We start from the raw sequence: 16,823 nt of genomic DNA, 5'->3' as shown, positions 1-16,823 counted from the left end.
CGCGCATGCTGTTTCGGCGCCATTCGTCCTGGGTGTTCCGTGCACGATCGCAAACTGAGAAAAAAAATAAAAAATTTGGAAGCCCACTCCATCTCACTTGGTGTTGGGGCCCTGCCTGTCGTGCACGACACCCACCAGCCACATCACCGCTACTTTGCTACTTTGGCAGTGTGGAGATCTCCACAAACCACGTGACACAAACCACCACCTTCTACCGGCTTCAACTGCCACGATTCATCGTAGCTTGACGACGACGCGGTAGTCAAGGGCGCAAAAGACACTGACTGTGTCGCGGAGCATGAAGGTAGGCTGTGATTTCACTATACTTACAGCATTTGCTTGTAGTACTTGCTCCAAGCGATACGAGCACACCGAGATGATGTGCCGATCAAGGATCCAGAGCTGCTTCAGCTACTAAGCGAGGCACAGAAGGGTCGTGTACGTGTGATAATTTGGTATTCTCAGGACTTATACCTTTTTTCAACTACTAGGACGAGCGCGAAGAGTATCAGGAAGCGATGGAGCGTGTGCTCATGGAACTGCGGAATTATACGGTACGTACATGGGCCATGCTTATGCCAGGAACATTCACAAGCATTTCTTGCACGCGTCAGCAAGCGAGATGCACCAGACTACTATGATGGTATGTTGTTCATCCGTGCATATGGATGCACACAATGGCTTTTTCCTTTACCATTGACCTCGCTAATACATGCTTTTCATTCCAGTCATAAAAAATCCCATGGATCTAGGTACCATGCAGAAGAAGCTTCGCAGCGGGCAGTATAAGACTAAGAACCAGTTTGCGCATGATCTGAATCTCATCTGGGACAATTGCCTTGTCTACAATGCCTCACCGACGCACCCACTCCGACGCAATGCCACGTTCATGCGGCGAAAAGCAAATCATCTGCTTGAATTTCTTAGCGATAAGCATGAGTCGAAAGACTTGCTCGCTCAGTGGCAGTTATCATCTTCTACCACATCCAATATGCCGCGCGTGTCTTCCGATGTTGCGTCTACTTCCGCTGATATCTTGTCTACGAGCTCTACGGGCACTTTCAACGGCAGCGGCAACAACAACAATAACAACAATACGAATAACGACAAAGTTGGCGCACACTTGGAGGGCTCTGGCATGTCAATAGACCCGACTGTGCCGCTTTCTTCGCACCCTACACCACTGCCTCAAAGATATGCGCTCCGTCGGACGACTGACTCGTCTCGTGTGTTTCACGAACTGGATGTCAATATGTCCAAGCTTGAAGAAGGCACTCACTTTTCGCATTTGCAGCCGTCGGCATCTACCTCATCAACAATGCCAACGTCTCGATCGACGAGTCTGGCACCGACGCTCGATGTGCTCAAACAGGTGTCGCCTTCAACACCTGACCCGCTCAGCACTGCGCTCCGCCGACCACCAGCCACTGCGCAGCAGCGCTGGTGGTCGGCATGTTCATCGGATGCCATGCTATGCGCCGGTACGCCAGTTTTGCGACATGAGAGCTATGAGCCTCCTGCACGGTTCTTGGCAACCGAGTCAGAGCATCTGACGTCACGTCTTCCCACGCAGCGGCCTGGTGTGCCCCGTATGATGGCACGGAATATCCGCATGCTGCAGCGTTTATACCACACCCACAACAAGCTGTATCAGCTGGCGGAGGCTGTTGAACTTGACCTGCCTATACCACCGTCCCTCGGAGAGATCTCTTCGTCAGAAGAGGAGGATGAACAGGAGGAAATGGAAGTTGATAAGGATGTCGAGGCCGAGACCAAGGCTAGAGCAGATCAGGTTGTTTTGGAAGAAGAGGAGCACAACTTGCATGCCCCTCACAATGCGCTCAAGCGCCCAGAGAAGCAGCGGCATTCTGATACGGGGCCGGGCCCTGCGAATGAGGCGATAGAGCTGTGTGTGCCTTATGCCTCACACGCTCCACCACCGCGCTTATCGGCGTCCTATGCACATGCGCAAGCGAGCTGGCAGGTCCAAACACTTCTTGCGCATGCGGGCTTTGAGGGCACACATTCTGCCCCTGTCCCAGGTGCTGGCAGACGTCGCTATCGAGTACCTAATGGGCCTTGGTCGGACGCTTCGTCTGTACATGGACCAGTTTGTCCGCCGTTTTGATCCTGAGGATATGATCCATCATGTCTTGTCGGGACGTGGCAACAGTGTCGCAACAATCGAAGCGTACGTGACACAGGACATTGAACGGTATGGCCAGCGGCTCAAGGAATGGCGTCGCAAGCAAAAGAATGCATTGCGTGACCAGCTGCAATGCATGGGTGGCTCCATTGACGATACAGACCTACTTGCTCGTGATGGGGAGGCCTTTGCACTGGGCCACTTCGCCGCGGGTCTTGGTGACGACTTCTTTGGCTTCCGAGAGATGGGCCTCGAGTCCGAGCTCGGCGTGTCGAACCTGGCTGTGCCGAGTCGTTTGTTCTTTGGTGGCTCTGCTCCCATAAAAGCAGCTTCGGGAGTCGATGTCCTCGAAAAGCCTGCTTATGCGCTTCCGCCACCGCCTGTGCCTCTGGTGCGGTGTGCCGTGCCAGCGCAAATTGGTCTTGTACGGCCCTGGTACATGAAGGAACTAGGGTCCGCCCAAGTGCTGGCAGATGATGTACCTGAGCGCCCGCGTTTCAAGGTGCCAACGTCTGGCAAGTTACCTCCTCGCCCTATGGTTAGCCAAACTACGGTATCGTCGCAACCCTCGTCGTCAGAGCGGCCTTCGGCCAGCACGACCTCCACGTCCACGGCGTCAACCTCAGTAGGGGCGGGTGTTTCGCTTTCACCTTCGTCCGCAGGAAAGAGGAAACGAACAGCGTAGCCACGTGGCATGATGACTGATGTTTACTGCATATAATTTTTCATCCTCTCTCGCTAACGCCCTCACCCTCTCTCTCTGGGTCGCCTGCGGTCCCTTCCGGCCGAAACTACAAGAGCAGGACAGTAGCTGAAGACGAAAGAGGCCAAGAGGGACGAAGGAGTGGCGGTCTGGTGGAGGTGCGGCAGGGCCGGTTGTAGATTAGAAAGGAATATCGAAAGACGTCAGCAGCGCAGTCACACGTCTATACTGATCACACCCCCTTTTTTTTTTCTCGAAAAGGCGGGGGCAGTTCTGATACACACAGTCTACACATACGTGTGGACAAGAGGTGTAGACTTGATTTGTTCTGATGAGTGGCCCTGATAAGCGAGCCACGCCGAAATCAGGCAAGCATATGAAGGGCTCGCGTGGCGAGGTCGCTGAAGGCGCTGTCAGCATGCCCAAGAATGCCGCGCATGCAGTACCGCAAGGCATCAACTTCGGCACGGTCGATGACCAGCATGCTGTCATGTCGTCTTCACCTGCTGCGCAACCCACGGCAGGCGAACATCTGCGTGGCGGACATCCGACCGTGTTCGGCAGCGTATCGGCAGAAAGTGGCGCTGCACATGAAAAGAAAATTGGCTTTGCTGGCGGAAAGAAACACATGGATTTCCAGAAGTTGTTCCAAGGCTCTTCGCAAAGCTCCAAAAAGACACCAACTGCAGCGCCACAGCACAGCTCGCCACCTGCGAATGCTGCCGCTCCTCCGGCGCAAAAGTCATCAGTACGTCCACCACCGCCACCGCATGCCAAGCCATCTCAGCAGCCAGCGATGAGCGGCGCCAATCCACCTCCATTCGTATCGCCCTGGCAACAACCGCCTGTGTATCCACAAGTGGGCTATCCTATGAGTCCCGGCCCGGGTGGATATCCATACATGGCGCAGCCTCAGCAGCCATGGGGTCAGGCAGCCGCCGCAGTTGCTGCGGGCGGTGCAGGTCCCGGCTCGCCATCGATGATGCCTCCGAATGTGTCGCCCAGGCCCGGCACCATGCAAATGTCGCGCCCCGATGGTGCTGCTGGCTTCTATGCGCCGACACCCTTGCCCCAAGCGCCAACGGCGTCGGGCGCCTCTGCTTTTGGTATGAATGCAGGCGCCCGCATGTTTGAGCCACAAAAGAGCAAGGCTCTCCGCATCGTGAACCCAGAAACGCATACGGAAATTGATCTTGCACAGCTCAAAAAGGCATCGGCTGAGTCAAAGAGTTCCGCATCTGCAGCGTCGAATAGCTCATCGTCAGCTCATTCGTCGCAAACAAACACCTCCAAGGCGGCGGGCTCGAACATTTCGAATGAGAGCCGCGTAAAGACACAAAATGATTTCCAACAGAAGGTTTTGCGCCTCAAGATGGAGAAGGAAGCCGAGGCTCGCAAAGCCGAGGAGGCAAAGAAGGCGCAAGAAGAGGAAGAAGCTCGCAAGGCCGAGGAGGCACGTAAGGCAGAGAAAGAGGAGGCGGAACGCAAGGCAGAAGAGGCACGTAAGGCAGAAGAGGCTGCACGTCAGGCCGAAGAGCAGGCGAAGAAAGCCGAGGAAGAGGCACGTAAGGCTGAGGAGGAAGCACGTAAGGCTGAAGAGGCCAAACGTGCTGAAGAGGCTGCCGCGGCCGAGGCGAAAGCGGCCGACGAAGCCAAGATGGCCGAAGTCAAGGCGGCTGAAGCCAAAGCAGCGGAGGCCAAAGCCGCTGACGCTAAAGCGGCCGAGCCAAAAGAACCTTCAACGGCTGCACTGGAGGCTGGCAGTGATAAGCCACAACACAGTACCGATGCAGCTGCATCTGCTACGCCTGCTGTCACCGCTGCAACTAGTACCGCCTCTGAGCCATCCGAGTCTGAGACGGGTGCCAAGGCGTCAGACGACGCGAGCCACAAATCAGCGCAGTCAGAGACGCACGAGCACACACAGCCGTCGTCTTCGGAACCGAGTCGAGCTATTGAGCACGCGCGAGCCATCGAGGACCTGTCATCTGTTCCGTACCCACCAGATGTGCATCCGCCCCAGGCCGAGCTGAACAAGGAAGCTGCCCCTGGAAAATACCGCTATGACCGTGACTTTTTGCTTCAGTTCATGAGCGTCTATTCAGAAAAGCCGTTCAATCTCCCGGATCTCGCCTCCATTGGCATGGAGAGCGTGGCTGGCCGCGGCGGCGGACGACGTGGCACGGGCGGCGGCCGCGGCGGTCTTGGCGGTGGCAGTGGCAGCGGAGGCCGCGGCGGCGCTGGCAAGGCTGGCGACGACCGGTTCGGGCCGTCAGCCCGCGGCGGTGGCGCGTTCGGATCCAGTGGGCCCATGGGTGCGTTCCAATCAGGCTCGCGTGGACATGCTTTGTCGCGTGGCGGCAGCGGTGGACCCATTCCATCACGCGAGACGATGGGCACAGGCATTCCTATGGGCGGCCGGCCGAAGGCCACCCGCGGCCGCCAGCGCGAAGGACGTCCTCGCGAGAATCCCCCCGAGAAGGGCGGACCGACCATCCCACTGGACCAGGTTGCGCCGCTTGCCTTCTCCGAAAACCGCTGGAGACCACAAGGCCGTGAGAAGGACAAGATGGATCATAGTCAAGTGGTCGAACGCAAGGTCAAGTCGCTGCTGAACAAGCTTACGATCGAGAAGTTTGATTCCATCAGTGACCAGATCGTCGCTTACGCGAATGAGTCGACGAACGAGACTGACGGTCGTACGCTGCGTCAAGTCATTGCGCTTGTATTTGAAAAGGCGATTGACGAGTCGGCCTGGAGCGAAATGTACGCGCAGTTGTGCGCCAAGATCCAGATGAACCTGAACCCGGACATCCGCGACGACGTGCTGGACGAGAAGGAGCAGAAGGAATACCGCGGCGGCATGCTGTTCCGCAAGTACTTGCTCACGTGGTGCCAGGGCGACTTTGAGAAGGGCTGGGCCGCTGCAAAAGAGGATCGATCGGAAAAAGAGCTGGAGCTCATGTCCGACGAATACTACGAGGCACAAAAGGCAAAGCGACGTGGCCTGGGTCTTGTGCAGTTTGTCGGTGAGTTGTTCAAGCTCCAGATGCTGCAGCCACGGATCATGCACACGTGCATTGTGCGCTTGTTGCGCACGACGACGGAGCCTGAAGAAGACGAAATCGAGAGCGTTTGCCGTCTTCTGACGACGGTCGGTTATCTGCTCGATGCCGCGCCCGGTAACCACAAGAGCCGCATGGATGTGTACTTCAAGCGGATCGACGATATCCTCAAGAGTCCGGCGCTCTCTTCACGCATGCGCTTTATGCTCATGGACGTCGTCGACTTGCGAAACGACAACTGGGTGCCGCGTCACGACCAGTCAGCACCAAAAACCATTGCCGAGATCCACGCTGAAGCTGCAAAGCAACAGCAGCAAAAAGAGTCGGAGAAGTTCACTCGACACGACTTTGGCTCCCTATCGCGGGGCGGCCCTGGCGGCAGCGGCTCTCGTCGTGGCCCGCCGCGTGGACACGCGCTTGGTAGCGGTCCTGATGCAGCAGCGTCAGGCCCAGGTGCCACGTCGCATGATGGCTGGAGCACCGTCGGCAATGCACCGCCGTCACGCATGGGCCGTGCTGGTGATCTCTCTGGATTCGGCAAGGGTCTTGAGCGCTCGGCCAGTGGCAAGCTGGGCGGTGGCCCACAGAGCGTCTTCAACCGCCGGAACCAAAAGGATGACGAGCGTAGCATGTCGCCCACGCCCAATATGTTCAATGTGTTGACGGGCGACAGTGCAGGCGGCACATCTGGTGGCGGTAGCGGCACCGGCAGCGGCAGCAGCGCTGGTGAGGAAGGCCAACGGAAGAAGCTGCAGCTGCAGCCACGGACCAAGCCGCTTGATGACGAGTCTTCGGCATCGGCAGAGGAGGCAGGTGCTTCTGAGCCCTCGGACGACGACATCAAGCGCAAGATTAGCAATGACGTCAAGGAGTACTTGGCCATCCGCGATCTCAGCGAGGGTGTGCAGTCCATTGAGCTCCTTCCATCTAAACACCGTGCAGCGTTCGTGGACGCCCTTGTCACGACCGTGCTGGACAAGAAGCAGGAAAACGTCGACGATGCATGCAAGCTGCTTCATGCACTTGCTGAGCGCTCTTTGATCGATGAATCTATGCTTGTGGATGGCTTCAAGCCACAAGTAACGATCCTCGATGACACCAGTATGGACGCGCCCAGCGCATATGGCTTCATGGCCCAGCTGCTGGTCAAGTCGACGTTGTCGCGTGAAAAGATCGAGGCTTTGGCAGACGGCATGGAAGGCGAGGGTCTCAAGCCGCCGAAAGATCGTCTGCTGGCCAAGGTCGACGATGTAGACGGAGCCGCATAGTGATAATGTTTTATGCTACGTAACGTAGGTGAAGAAGGGTATACCGGGAACTTTTTAGCGGAAAGTAGGGTCGCTTGGCAACGAGATGTGAGTTGCTTGAATAGCATGAGTCAGAGGCTGACGAGATGAAGAGAAGAGCGATACAGGTGTGCGTGGTGCTTTTCCCACCCCCATCCCCGCCAGCGTGCTTGTCCTTACACATGCACGCATAAACGCACATACTCGCATACATTTGATGCTAAACGCACCCAAGCGGGGCGGGCACGATCAAGCTGCAGGCACTGGACCCAAGTCTAGGACAGTGTCTCTGGTAGCAGTAGCAGTAGCAGTAGCAGGGGCAGCAGCAGCATCATCATTAACGCCTGTCCAATGGTCTCATCCAGACATGGTTCTTGGCTGCACAAGCGGTGGCGATGGACTTACCGTATGCGCCTGATCCATCAACGTGTACGTCGAAGCATGAGTGATATGGGCTACATCATGCAGACTTGCGGGCGACCCTACCATCATCATGGGTGAGGCAGCCATGTCCATGGCACGAGGTATCGTGGAGTCATTTGTCGCCTGCATTTCAAGTAGCGGCGAGCCTGCACCACCATCATGGTCTGCGCCAGATCGGGCCGTGCGTGCTGCTGTCATGTCGTCGTCGTCTTCGAACGGCACCTCATCATTGGCCAGCCGCTCATCCATCATTTCGTCGTCCACCTCCTGGGCCATTTCATACAGTTCCTGATCCTCTGCGTTGAATGCATCCAGCATACTTATAGCCGCTGGCGTCTTTGCTTCTCGATCACGCTCTGGCACCACATACAGCGCGGCTGCAAGCTGGGCCGCAAACATATGCTGATCGGCCGCCACGGGAATCGGTGGTTGATCAGGGTACGGAGGCAGCACCTCAGCATCGTCCTCCAGACGCGAGCCGTCTTCACGAAACAATTGTGTGTATGCCGGCAGATAGCTGCTGTGCCCCTGTGCGCCCTCAATGGTCGAATACGACGCATGCACGTACGATGGGGGCAATGCCGCGTTAGGCGCGCCGTTCGATGGCACATATGTTCGTGCTTGCTTCGGCAGCACGAGCGGTGGCGCCTGCGAGAGTGCCTCTTTCGGTGGCGCCTCGCTAAAGCGCACTGGCACACTCATTACCACGCTCTGCATGCCGACAGGTGTGCCAATCAAAGATGAGCCGAAGCCGAACCGCACCTTGACCTTGAGCTTGTGTCGGATGCGCATATGCGGACTCTCATAATCTGGCAGGAGCTGAGGTGTGTTGTACTTGAGGGCCATGAAGCCATGACTCGGCACGAGTGGCAGACTAAACGACAAGCGCACACGCTTCCGGCTCAAAGCCAAGCCACAGCCGTCTTCCCCGTCAAACACATACGACGCTTTCGTGTTCTCAGTCGCATTCCCAGTACTTCCTCCTCCTGTGTCGAGAGTCGTGCCATGCGCGCCGTCGTCGGCCGATGATGACGCACCATGCAAAATGCTACTCAGCCCGCCATGGCTACCGGTGCCAGCACCATTTCCATAGTTCGATGTGTGAGTTGTAGATGATCCTCCAGATCCCGCTGCCGAGTCACGCTGTGGAGAAAACATCGACAAGCGCGACAAGGCATTCGTCACGGTTCGTCTTCGTCGAGGGGTACTACTGGCCTGTGATTTGTCGTCTTTCGCTGCACGGCGCTCATCCTTCGCCTGCCGTTCACGCATCGTTGGCAGAGGCCCCACCGTATATGCACGCAGTCGTTCAATCGTGTTTTGCCGCTCGGATGGCTGGTGGCCTGTCTGCTCTAGACGGACGCGGTTCTCCACGAGCGCTCGTGAATACGGCTGCGGCATCCGGTTCGGCTGCGCAACCATGGAGCTTTGAGGCGTGCACACACCAGCGTGGATCGGCACATCGTCAAAGAAAGGGAGCATGGACGAAGGGATCTGTGTCGTTTCATTCACATCGAGCGAAAAGGCCGTACAGTAGCTGCGCGAGAGCGATGAGCTGTACTTCTCCATCTGCACACACACAGCTTCCATTTCACAGATACGCACATCACACCATGCCTTGGCCTGCTGCCAGAGGGAATCCAGTTCCGCTTGCAGGCCAAATATGAGCGGCGGTTGCTCTTCTCGTGTAGTAGCATGCGTGCTTGAATACGCCGGTACAGACAAGCACAACTTCACAGGCAATGATGTGTGCGTGGTGCCATTGATCGTCACGGGCGTCGGCATATGCAATTTCGCAATGTGTGTGTGGTGACGAAGAGGCGCACGATTCATCCGCTGCGTGCGACTCGGCGTGGGCGTGGGCAGACTCGTCGACTCCCGGCCGCCGTCGGACTGGTCCGATGAGGGAGGCAAGTTCGCCGTCAATGCCTGGGGTGGTGTCGTTGCAGAGATGGACGATGAGGACGTTGATGAGGACGTCGCAAATGGCGGTTCAGGCCCTTCTGCACGCAATAGGTGGCGGAACGGATTCGTTTCACGGCGGAATGGATTCGACGTAATGGGCACGTCAGGCCCAAGGAATGCAGCCGTCTGTGCAACGGGAATCGGTACGACTTCTCGGCTGCGTTGAATCACCACAAGATTTGGCACACTGTGAACGTGAATGGGTTTACTCACACGTCGGCTGCCCGTTGAGAAAGCAGGCGTCAACGTCGTAGCATCAATGGCAGTGGTTGCCGACGTAAGGTCCTGCGACAGCACATCGCACAAGGTCGCTTCTGCATCCAAGTTGTAAAACGTGCAGACAGAGCGGGTGCTGAACGATGCAGGCAGCCACCCCGGAACAAACATGTCAAATTCACACTCGTACATGGGCGCTCCATCCGGAGGAAGCTGCAGCGTCGCTCGAGTCGGTACAAGTTCTTGTTTCAAGTCGCATAGGCGAACAGAGGAAAATCGGCCTGAACTGTCAATGTACACGGAGTAGCCCGTAAAAGAGACCTGAAGTGATTGGACATCGACAGCACGGCAATTGTCCATGGAATGTGGAAGACTCACTCGCACCATGCCGGACAACGAATAGTTGCCGGTCACTTGCAGTGCACCAAACATATTCAGCACGCAATGCGCTGGCTCAACCACCAGAACGACATTGTTTGACAGATAGTGCTGCGTCATGGATGTCGGTGCCGATGCCGACGATCGCACACGCGCGTCAACAAATGGCATTGATGGCGATGTATCATAGACATAGCGCCTAAGATCGGATGGATGCATGCCCATGCCAGTGTGCGGACGCGTCACACTCATGAAGGGTGACGATGGGCGCGTCTGGTTGTCTGAGATCGCGTCGTGGAAAATATCATCTTCCTGCCCCGCTGAAGGCTTGGTGCGAGCAAATGGGTTGTAGTTTCGCAAGCGAGATGAGCTCGGCATGGTGGGCGATGCTACGCGCCACGGCGACCGCGACCGCGTCTGCGTATGTATTTGGGACGCATCCTGATGCGCCGACGACACCATCCTCAAAGGACTGTCGCGTCCTGAAGAGGTATTGGGTGGCCCAGCTCCACGGAATGTGACGCGATGTCGACTCTTCGGCAACGGCGCCGATCCTTGATCAGAGTTGAGCGACGAGTGACTGGGGCGCCGTTGAAGAACCCGATACAGATTCGACATGCGGCGCTGCGATGTTGGTGACGAGGTCCGACTGGGTGATTCAGTCGCTTCGCCTGGTGGACCATCCGTGGGCGAGCCTTGGACCGTAAATCGGCGCCTCAAAGCAGAATAATCCCCTAGAGGCGTCGATGGTGCAGGCATCGTTACCATAGGCAACATGGCACTTTCTCACACAGTGGGGCTCAGGTCGAGAATGGCAATGCGCGTGCCAAACCAAAATCCTATCGTTGTTGTTTGGCGTCCAAGATCTGATCCGACTGGTCTCGTGATCGTCCAACTGGGTGCGTTCTTTCTTGAGCGCGAATTCTGAATCAAGCTCAGACCAGCCGCCGGCCGCGCACAACCAACCTACTTGGATTGTGGAAGAAAGCCTTCCTCAGGTCCTGCGACGCCCAACAAGACCGCATGCCATTTGTTCTGCAGCCAATGAGATTCATGCCTGTTGCCACTTGCTATTCCAACCTCATCACCTCGGTGGCGCGAGCCTATTTGGCTAGTCCATGCGACTATTCGCTCACGATGTGGAGACAGATATCGACATTATTAACTGAAGATCAGAAGTACTGGCTCGTACGGGGGCTAAATTCGTCAATGATGTTGGGTCCCAAAGTTACTACGAATGTGTGTGTCTATGAAACAAGAAAAAAAAAATGCCGCAGGTCCTAGCATGCGAAAAAGAATTGACAAGATAAAAGCTCATGAAATAGAGGATGTATGACGAATGCAAGGCTGAAGAAATGCCAAGTGGTTGGTCCACCCCCATGGCGCCGCGACACTTGCATGATTAGCAGCGAATCTGGGTATGACCCGTGCACTCACACATGCAGCCTGCAAACATTTGCATTAACCATGGTACAGTTCGCGAGGGGCAGGGTGCATCGTAGTACGACTGGAAAGACGTGTCGGGATACAACTCACCGACAACAAAGTGTTGATACGGGGCACCGTACTTGCAGAGCATGTGGCGCTGGCATGTCTCCCTTGCTCCTCCGTGACAGCTTCGGGCATAGAAATAGGTACATGCTGGCTTGTCCCTGACTTTGCCGGCACTGTGCTATCAACCTGGGGTGGAAGGGACGGCTGTACATCTTCCAGCGGGGGCCCACTTGGAATCAGACTCGGTGGATGACGCACCGGTGCCATTTGAGTTAACGCAGTGGAGGGCTGCTGTTCGTAGCTTGGTGGCCGTGAAACCTCATCAGGAACGTTGACATACGACTCGGGGACGCCTCCTGAGCGTGCTTGCATCATCGATTCGTCACCAAAAGAATCCATCGGCTTGATCGTCCTTGCATGGCTAAACACGTCATCATCATATACGCGGTCATGTTCCATCTCAAATCCTGCACCACCCGTCTGTCGCGCCGGTAATGGAGAAGACGAAATCGCAGAATCATGCGTTACATCGGGATAACTAATTTCCTCTCTTGACTTCCGACTCTTCCAGAGCCAGTACAGCATGAAAAGAAGAAGCGCCGCTACCACCACGCCACCAGCCGTACTGACTCCTGCAATAAGCCCGGTATGATCATGCCCATCCGAGTCTGCATTGCTCATATGCTGCGAAGGATCCATTGGAGACTGAGAGCCGGGCGTACCGGACGAGCTGGATGGCTGAGCCTTTGCACTTTCATCGTCAGCATCAGATGTTGTGGGCATCGGAGCAGATGATGCTCGTGACGACGGCGATCGAACAGAACTTTCTTGGGAACTTGCGAGACTTTCCTGAGAAGATGCCGATGGTGTCGCTGACGTACGCTCTACATTGTCGCCATTGCCTGTAGACGAGGATGAAGACAAAGACGACGACGACAACGACGACAATGAGGAAGACGTGGGCGACGATGATCGGCTAGAACGCTTCATGGTCGTTGACGATGTCGACTGCACAGCACCAGGCGTACTTGAATCCTCCTGTGTTTGTGTAGAAGACGCCACACTACGCGACGTAGAGCTTTTTGTAGGTACTTGGCTTGAGGTTTCTTTGTCCTCGTCATCACCAGATGACGACGTTTGAGAAGCCACTTTGGATGCAGCAGACGAGCTCGCCTCGTCTGTAGGAGAAGCCCTTGAATTCTTGTTGATTGTCGTAAACTCATGCGATGAGAGCAGGTGGTTGTTAGGATGCACTGTCGGACTGCTGCCAGGTGCACTCGAATCTTTGTTGATGGTCGTAAATTCACCACCAACTAATGATGACAGCAGTGAGTCACCTTGCGCTAAGATATTATCGGGCTCCCACCAATCGCGGTTAGCATTCTGGTGAAGCCGGCGGAGCCGCCACACGCTTGAGCTAGCATGTGGATATACCCGAATATGACGATGATGGTATTGATGGTAATGATGATGTAGGGGATCTGGAAATTCGCTGCTCACTGTCGGAGCAGACACTTCTTCGCTGAGGGCATGACTATGCTGTTGCAGAGCGTATATAGATCCGACGCTTGTGCACCCAAGCACAGCCCACACACCCAACGCTGCACGCATTCACTTACCAAGACTCGTTGACGTCGCACTAAACTCAGCGACGACGCACTCCCACTGATGAGAGATCAGCTTCTGAGAACCTGTCGCACACGTTCCGCACTTGGTTTGCGTGCAGGTCGCGGAAGTGAGTGAAAAAGGACAATTCAGCGCGTGTTCACTTGGTTCACGCTCTGAGATGAAGTATGTAGAGAAGACCGAACAAGAAAAGAGGTAGATTGATTGACCTTGATGCACTCGTTCGTTGGCTCGCTCGCTCCTTTGCGCTTGGCGTTTCCTGCATCTGATGACACTCCATAAAATGTTGGGGTATATTCTATGATATCTACTCGTGAATGTCAGTCACATGGGTGGAGTCGAACCTACTCTGCGGTTCTTTGGCAGGGGAGGAAGAAGGGGGAAAGAACGCAGCTGATTTATGCAGGTTCCTGCAGGTCTTGACTCACGGAGGCCAAATGCGCCAAAAGTCGCACTGCCACCTGATCATCTAATGACATGGAAGGTGCCGCTGGGGTTGACGAAGAGGTCGACAGCGATATAGACGGTGGCAAGTCCTCTTCATTTAAGGCCAGGTCGAGCTCGCGACTGCCGAGGACGCCCCGCTGAAACTGCGAAATGACAAACTCGGCTGCCACGGATAGATTCATAGTTCCCCCCTGCTGGCGCGCTCCAGGCGCCTTTCCCGCAACGCAAGAGAGGAACTCGGTGTTATCGTCTGTGAGCTTTGGTTCGCTCATAAGCGCCGTATAAGCAGGAAGTGCATCACTGCCATGTGCTCGCGCATACAGATAGCGTCGATTCATCCGGAAAAGCAAATAATCAGCCAACTCCTCGGCACTGAACAGCGTCTGCTTCATGCATCCAGTGATAGCGAGCTTCAACGCCCGTTCTGGACCGCCATGTTCTGCAGATCCAAGGAACGGAACCATGATCCCCGGTGTATCGTACACATATACGGATGGGGGCCTATGCGCCTCACGAGCTACGAGGCGTTTCATGTCGATCCCCTCACTCATGTCCAGCTGAGCAAGCGATGGCGCACTGGGCGTGATGCGCACTGTGCCTGTAACCTTGCGTGTATGTCCAGGATGTGGATGTGTGCTTGCTGCACTTTTTTTCCCGGTACCCACAAAGCGCAATGCGTTCAACAGCGAGCTCTTGCCGACATTGGGCATGCCCACCACAAGAAGGCGCACACCTGTCTCAGGAGTGGATGTGTATCGAGCTGCACCAGACAAATGGGAATGCCGCATTGAGTTGGAGGCTTGCCGCACCCCTGCTTTTGCTGCGGCCTTGCTTAGCAGCTTTGCTCGCGCACATACCCAGTCATACACGCGTTGCACGTCGTTCTTCTTGCGTGTGTCGACGAACATAACGTGGTCATCGTGCGTGTGTTTCGCTAGTGCACGGACAATAGGACCCTCCCAAGCGCGCTCGATCTGATCGCGTTTCGTATATACAACAAGGCGTCGTGCTGCCCAGCCGCTCATGTAGGTCTGGGATGATATACGTACGCGTTCCTTCGCCGATGGCGCACTTTGCAGCGCCTCTTCGAATTTCGGGTTAATACTCGTAAACGGCAATCGAGCATCTCTCACTTCAATTACCAATGGGGGTGGCGTGCGTGCGAGCATAGATGGAAACGAACGCATAGCCCGGTGCATGTGTCCAATGTACCAGGACGGCGTCTTGAGTGGGAATTCAAATTTGGTCCGCGGTGAAAATACGGTCGAGGATGACGGTGGGGCCGCATGTGCGAGCTTTTGTACCGGCTCACTCGATACCAACCGAGTCAAATCCACCCGTGCGAGCCGTCGTGGCATTTCAAAGAGACTGCCAGAAAATGGCCGACCTGCCGTTCACTCTCAAGCCGGTTGGTCAGTGGTGGCAACAAGCTTTGGTACGTAGGTGGGTCTCCACATTTGCGTCGTGTCGATTTGACTTGCAGCGGATCTTCTCCAAGCAACCACACTCAATTTTCCGAGGCGACTAGGCAGGCACAAATGGCCTGCCTCTGGGCCACAAAATTTCTCTCGCTCCACCCGCATGAGCCAACGAGCCGTGGTTCATTTATGAGCCATCCGATGCCGGCGAAAGGTAACGAGGAGGCATCGGCTAATGTTCGCGTTCTGTGGAAAGGTGTTGTGGTTTTGCACGATGGCACACAGCTTCCAGGCATTAGTATCGTGACGACCATGCACCCTTGGGCGCATTTGCGAGGAACATCAGCTGAAGAAGAAAAACCTGATTCGCGCGTTTCACACGCCCCGTTAGAAGCAGAAGCTGAGCTGTGCTTGGCTCTTGAAATGGTCAGACATCATCCGCTGCGTGCACTCGTGACGAATGATTTGGATCGGCTGGACTCAGACATGGAGGCATCTGGTTACATTGTCCTCCAAGTAGACGATACTGAGGATATGACCGAGGCGTACATGGAGCAGCTCTTTTGTCTACAACATGCACCTTCACCGACTCTGAGACTCTTGTTCGAGCCATCTTCTCGTCCCACCATGCCATTCTCTGCAATGAGTGCACACAACAGTGTACTTGAGCTTCTTGTGAGTCCGCGCGAACGTGTTGATGGCCAACTAGACCTTGTCGTGGGGCGCCCTGTACCTAGGGCACGCGCGCCTTCCGCTCGGCCCGATGATCCAGCACCGCGCATTCCCGTACATCGACCCAAAATACCCATACGTGATGATGAAACGCCAGCTGCGGTGTTGTCCCCGCCGTCTCTCTCTGATGCACGTGTTGGAAAGCGTGGACAACTTTACGTATCTTTGCCGGATGTACATCACACGCGTCGACCGCCTACGCCTGGACGGCGCGGAGAAAAACGCCCCCCGAGACACCCTGTGGACAAAATCCTTACGAAGACTGACCTTTCTTACACCAGTTATAAGCCTACGCCACAGCCGCGCATGGGCTCTCCTACATGGAAACCAGTCGTGCCTTACACACCAATGACAGCCGATGAATCCAGTGCTCCTATGGAGCACAACGCATCACTTGAGCAAACTAATCGCACATTGATCAAGAAACTCGTGAAATACCAGTTATCCGGCAGGGGCATGGAGCGCGAGAACCAAGATCATGCTGCTTGCTTTCAGACAGCCTATGCTGGAACAAGTCTTGTATTCCGCCACGAACTTGGTAGGTGCCCGCTCGACAAGCAAAAAGTTGCCCATGTCGTGCAGGCCCACCTCGATATGTACGTGGACCCAACGCAGCTTGCATTGTGCGTCCGAAAAATACCTACTCGCATCCACGAGATGGCACAGCAAGACTCTTTACAGGACTCAGTTTCTCTGGGCCCTTTCACGCACCCGCCGACAAGCTGACCGGCCACGCAGCGTAATTTTGTTTCATGAGTGCTTGCAGGCCCCATCAGCCCCCTGGTTCTCCACATGATTCTCTCTGTCTCTCTTTCATCGACCTTTTTTGATGACTAACCAAACAGGTGGCATAATTTTCCAGTGCGTACAGGTATCCTAACTAAAGTCATCGGCAACGACTATTTTCGTTTCATTTCGTATTAG

General features: G+C 55.5%; 7 protein-coding genes across 7 annotated transcripts; 4 read left to right on the top strand and 3 right to left on the bottom strand.

Moving 5' to 3' along the window:
- Positions 1 to 742: 742 nt before the first annotated feature.
- On the top strand, positions 743 to 2,128 carry MGL_3245 (uncharacterized protein; the record flags this gene model as incomplete). The annotated part of the gene is made up of 1 exon (XM_001729649.1): positions 743 to 2,128. The coding sequence occupies one exon, from the start codon at positions 743 to 745 to the stop codon at positions 2,126 to 2,128; it is 1,386 nt and encodes a 461-aa protein (XP_001729701.1).
- A 154-nt stretch (positions 2,129 to 2,282) lies between these two features.
- On the top strand, positions 2,283 to 2,831 carry MGL_3244 (uncharacterized protein; the record flags this gene model as incomplete). Its single annotated transcript, XM_001729648.1, has 1 exon — positions 2,283 to 2,831. The coding sequence occupies one exon, from the start codon at positions 2,283 to 2,285 to the stop codon at positions 2,829 to 2,831; it is 549 nt and encodes a 182-aa protein (XP_001729700.1).
- A 349-nt stretch (positions 2,832 to 3,180) lies between these two features.
- MGL_3243 (uncharacterized protein) lies at positions 3,181 to 7,182 on the top strand (the record flags this gene model as incomplete). Its single annotated transcript, XM_001729647.1, has 1 exon — positions 3,181 to 7,182. The coding sequence occupies one exon, from the start codon at positions 3,181 to 3,183 to the stop codon at positions 7,180 to 7,182; it is 4,002 nt and encodes a 1,333-aa protein (XP_001729699.1).
- A 375-nt stretch (positions 7,183 to 7,557) lies between these two features.
- MGL_3242 (uncharacterized protein) lies at positions 7,558 to 10,959 on the bottom strand (the record flags this gene model as incomplete). The annotated part of the gene is made up of 1 exon (XM_001729646.1): positions 7,558 to 10,959. One exon carries the CDS (start codon positions 10,957 to 10,959, stop codon positions 7,558 to 7,560), a length of 3,402 nt encoding a protein of 1,133 aa, XP_001729698.1.
- Positions 10,960 to 11,643: 684 nt separating this feature from the next.
- Positions 11,644 to 13,287, bottom strand: MGL_3241 (uncharacterized protein; the record flags this gene model as incomplete). Its single annotated transcript, XM_001729645.1, has 1 exon — positions 11,644 to 13,287. One exon carries the CDS (start codon positions 13,285 to 13,287, stop codon positions 11,644 to 11,646), a length of 1,644 nt encoding a protein of 547 aa, XP_001729697.1.
- Positions 13,288 to 13,700: 413 nt separating this feature from the next.
- MGL_3240 (uncharacterized protein) lies at positions 13,701 to 14,918 on the bottom strand (the record flags this gene model as incomplete). Its single annotated transcript, XM_001729644.1, has 1 exon — positions 13,701 to 14,918. One exon carries the CDS (start codon positions 14,916 to 14,918, stop codon positions 13,701 to 13,703), a length of 1,218 nt encoding a protein of 405 aa, XP_001729696.1.
- Positions 14,919 to 15,356: 438 nt separating this feature from the next.
- On the top strand, positions 15,357 to 16,625 carry MGL_3239 (uncharacterized protein; the record flags this gene model as incomplete). The annotated part of the gene is made up of 1 exon (XM_001729643.1): positions 15,357 to 16,625. The coding sequence occupies one exon, from the start codon at positions 15,357 to 15,359 to the stop codon at positions 16,623 to 16,625; it is 1,269 nt and encodes a 422-aa protein (XP_001729695.1).
- Between the last annotated feature and the right edge of the window lie 198 nt (positions 16,626 to 16,823).

Source organism: Malassezia globosa (assembly GCF_000181695.2).
Source record: "Malassezia globosa CBS 7966 chromosome Unknown mgl_sf_8.1, whole genome shotgun sequence".
Lineage (NCBI taxonomy): Eukaryota > Fungi > Basidiomycota > Malasseziomycetes > Malasseziales > Malasseziaceae > Malassezia > Malassezia globosa.
Note: the sequence above shows the minus strand (reverse complement) of the source record. Positions and strands in the feature narration are given on the sequence as shown.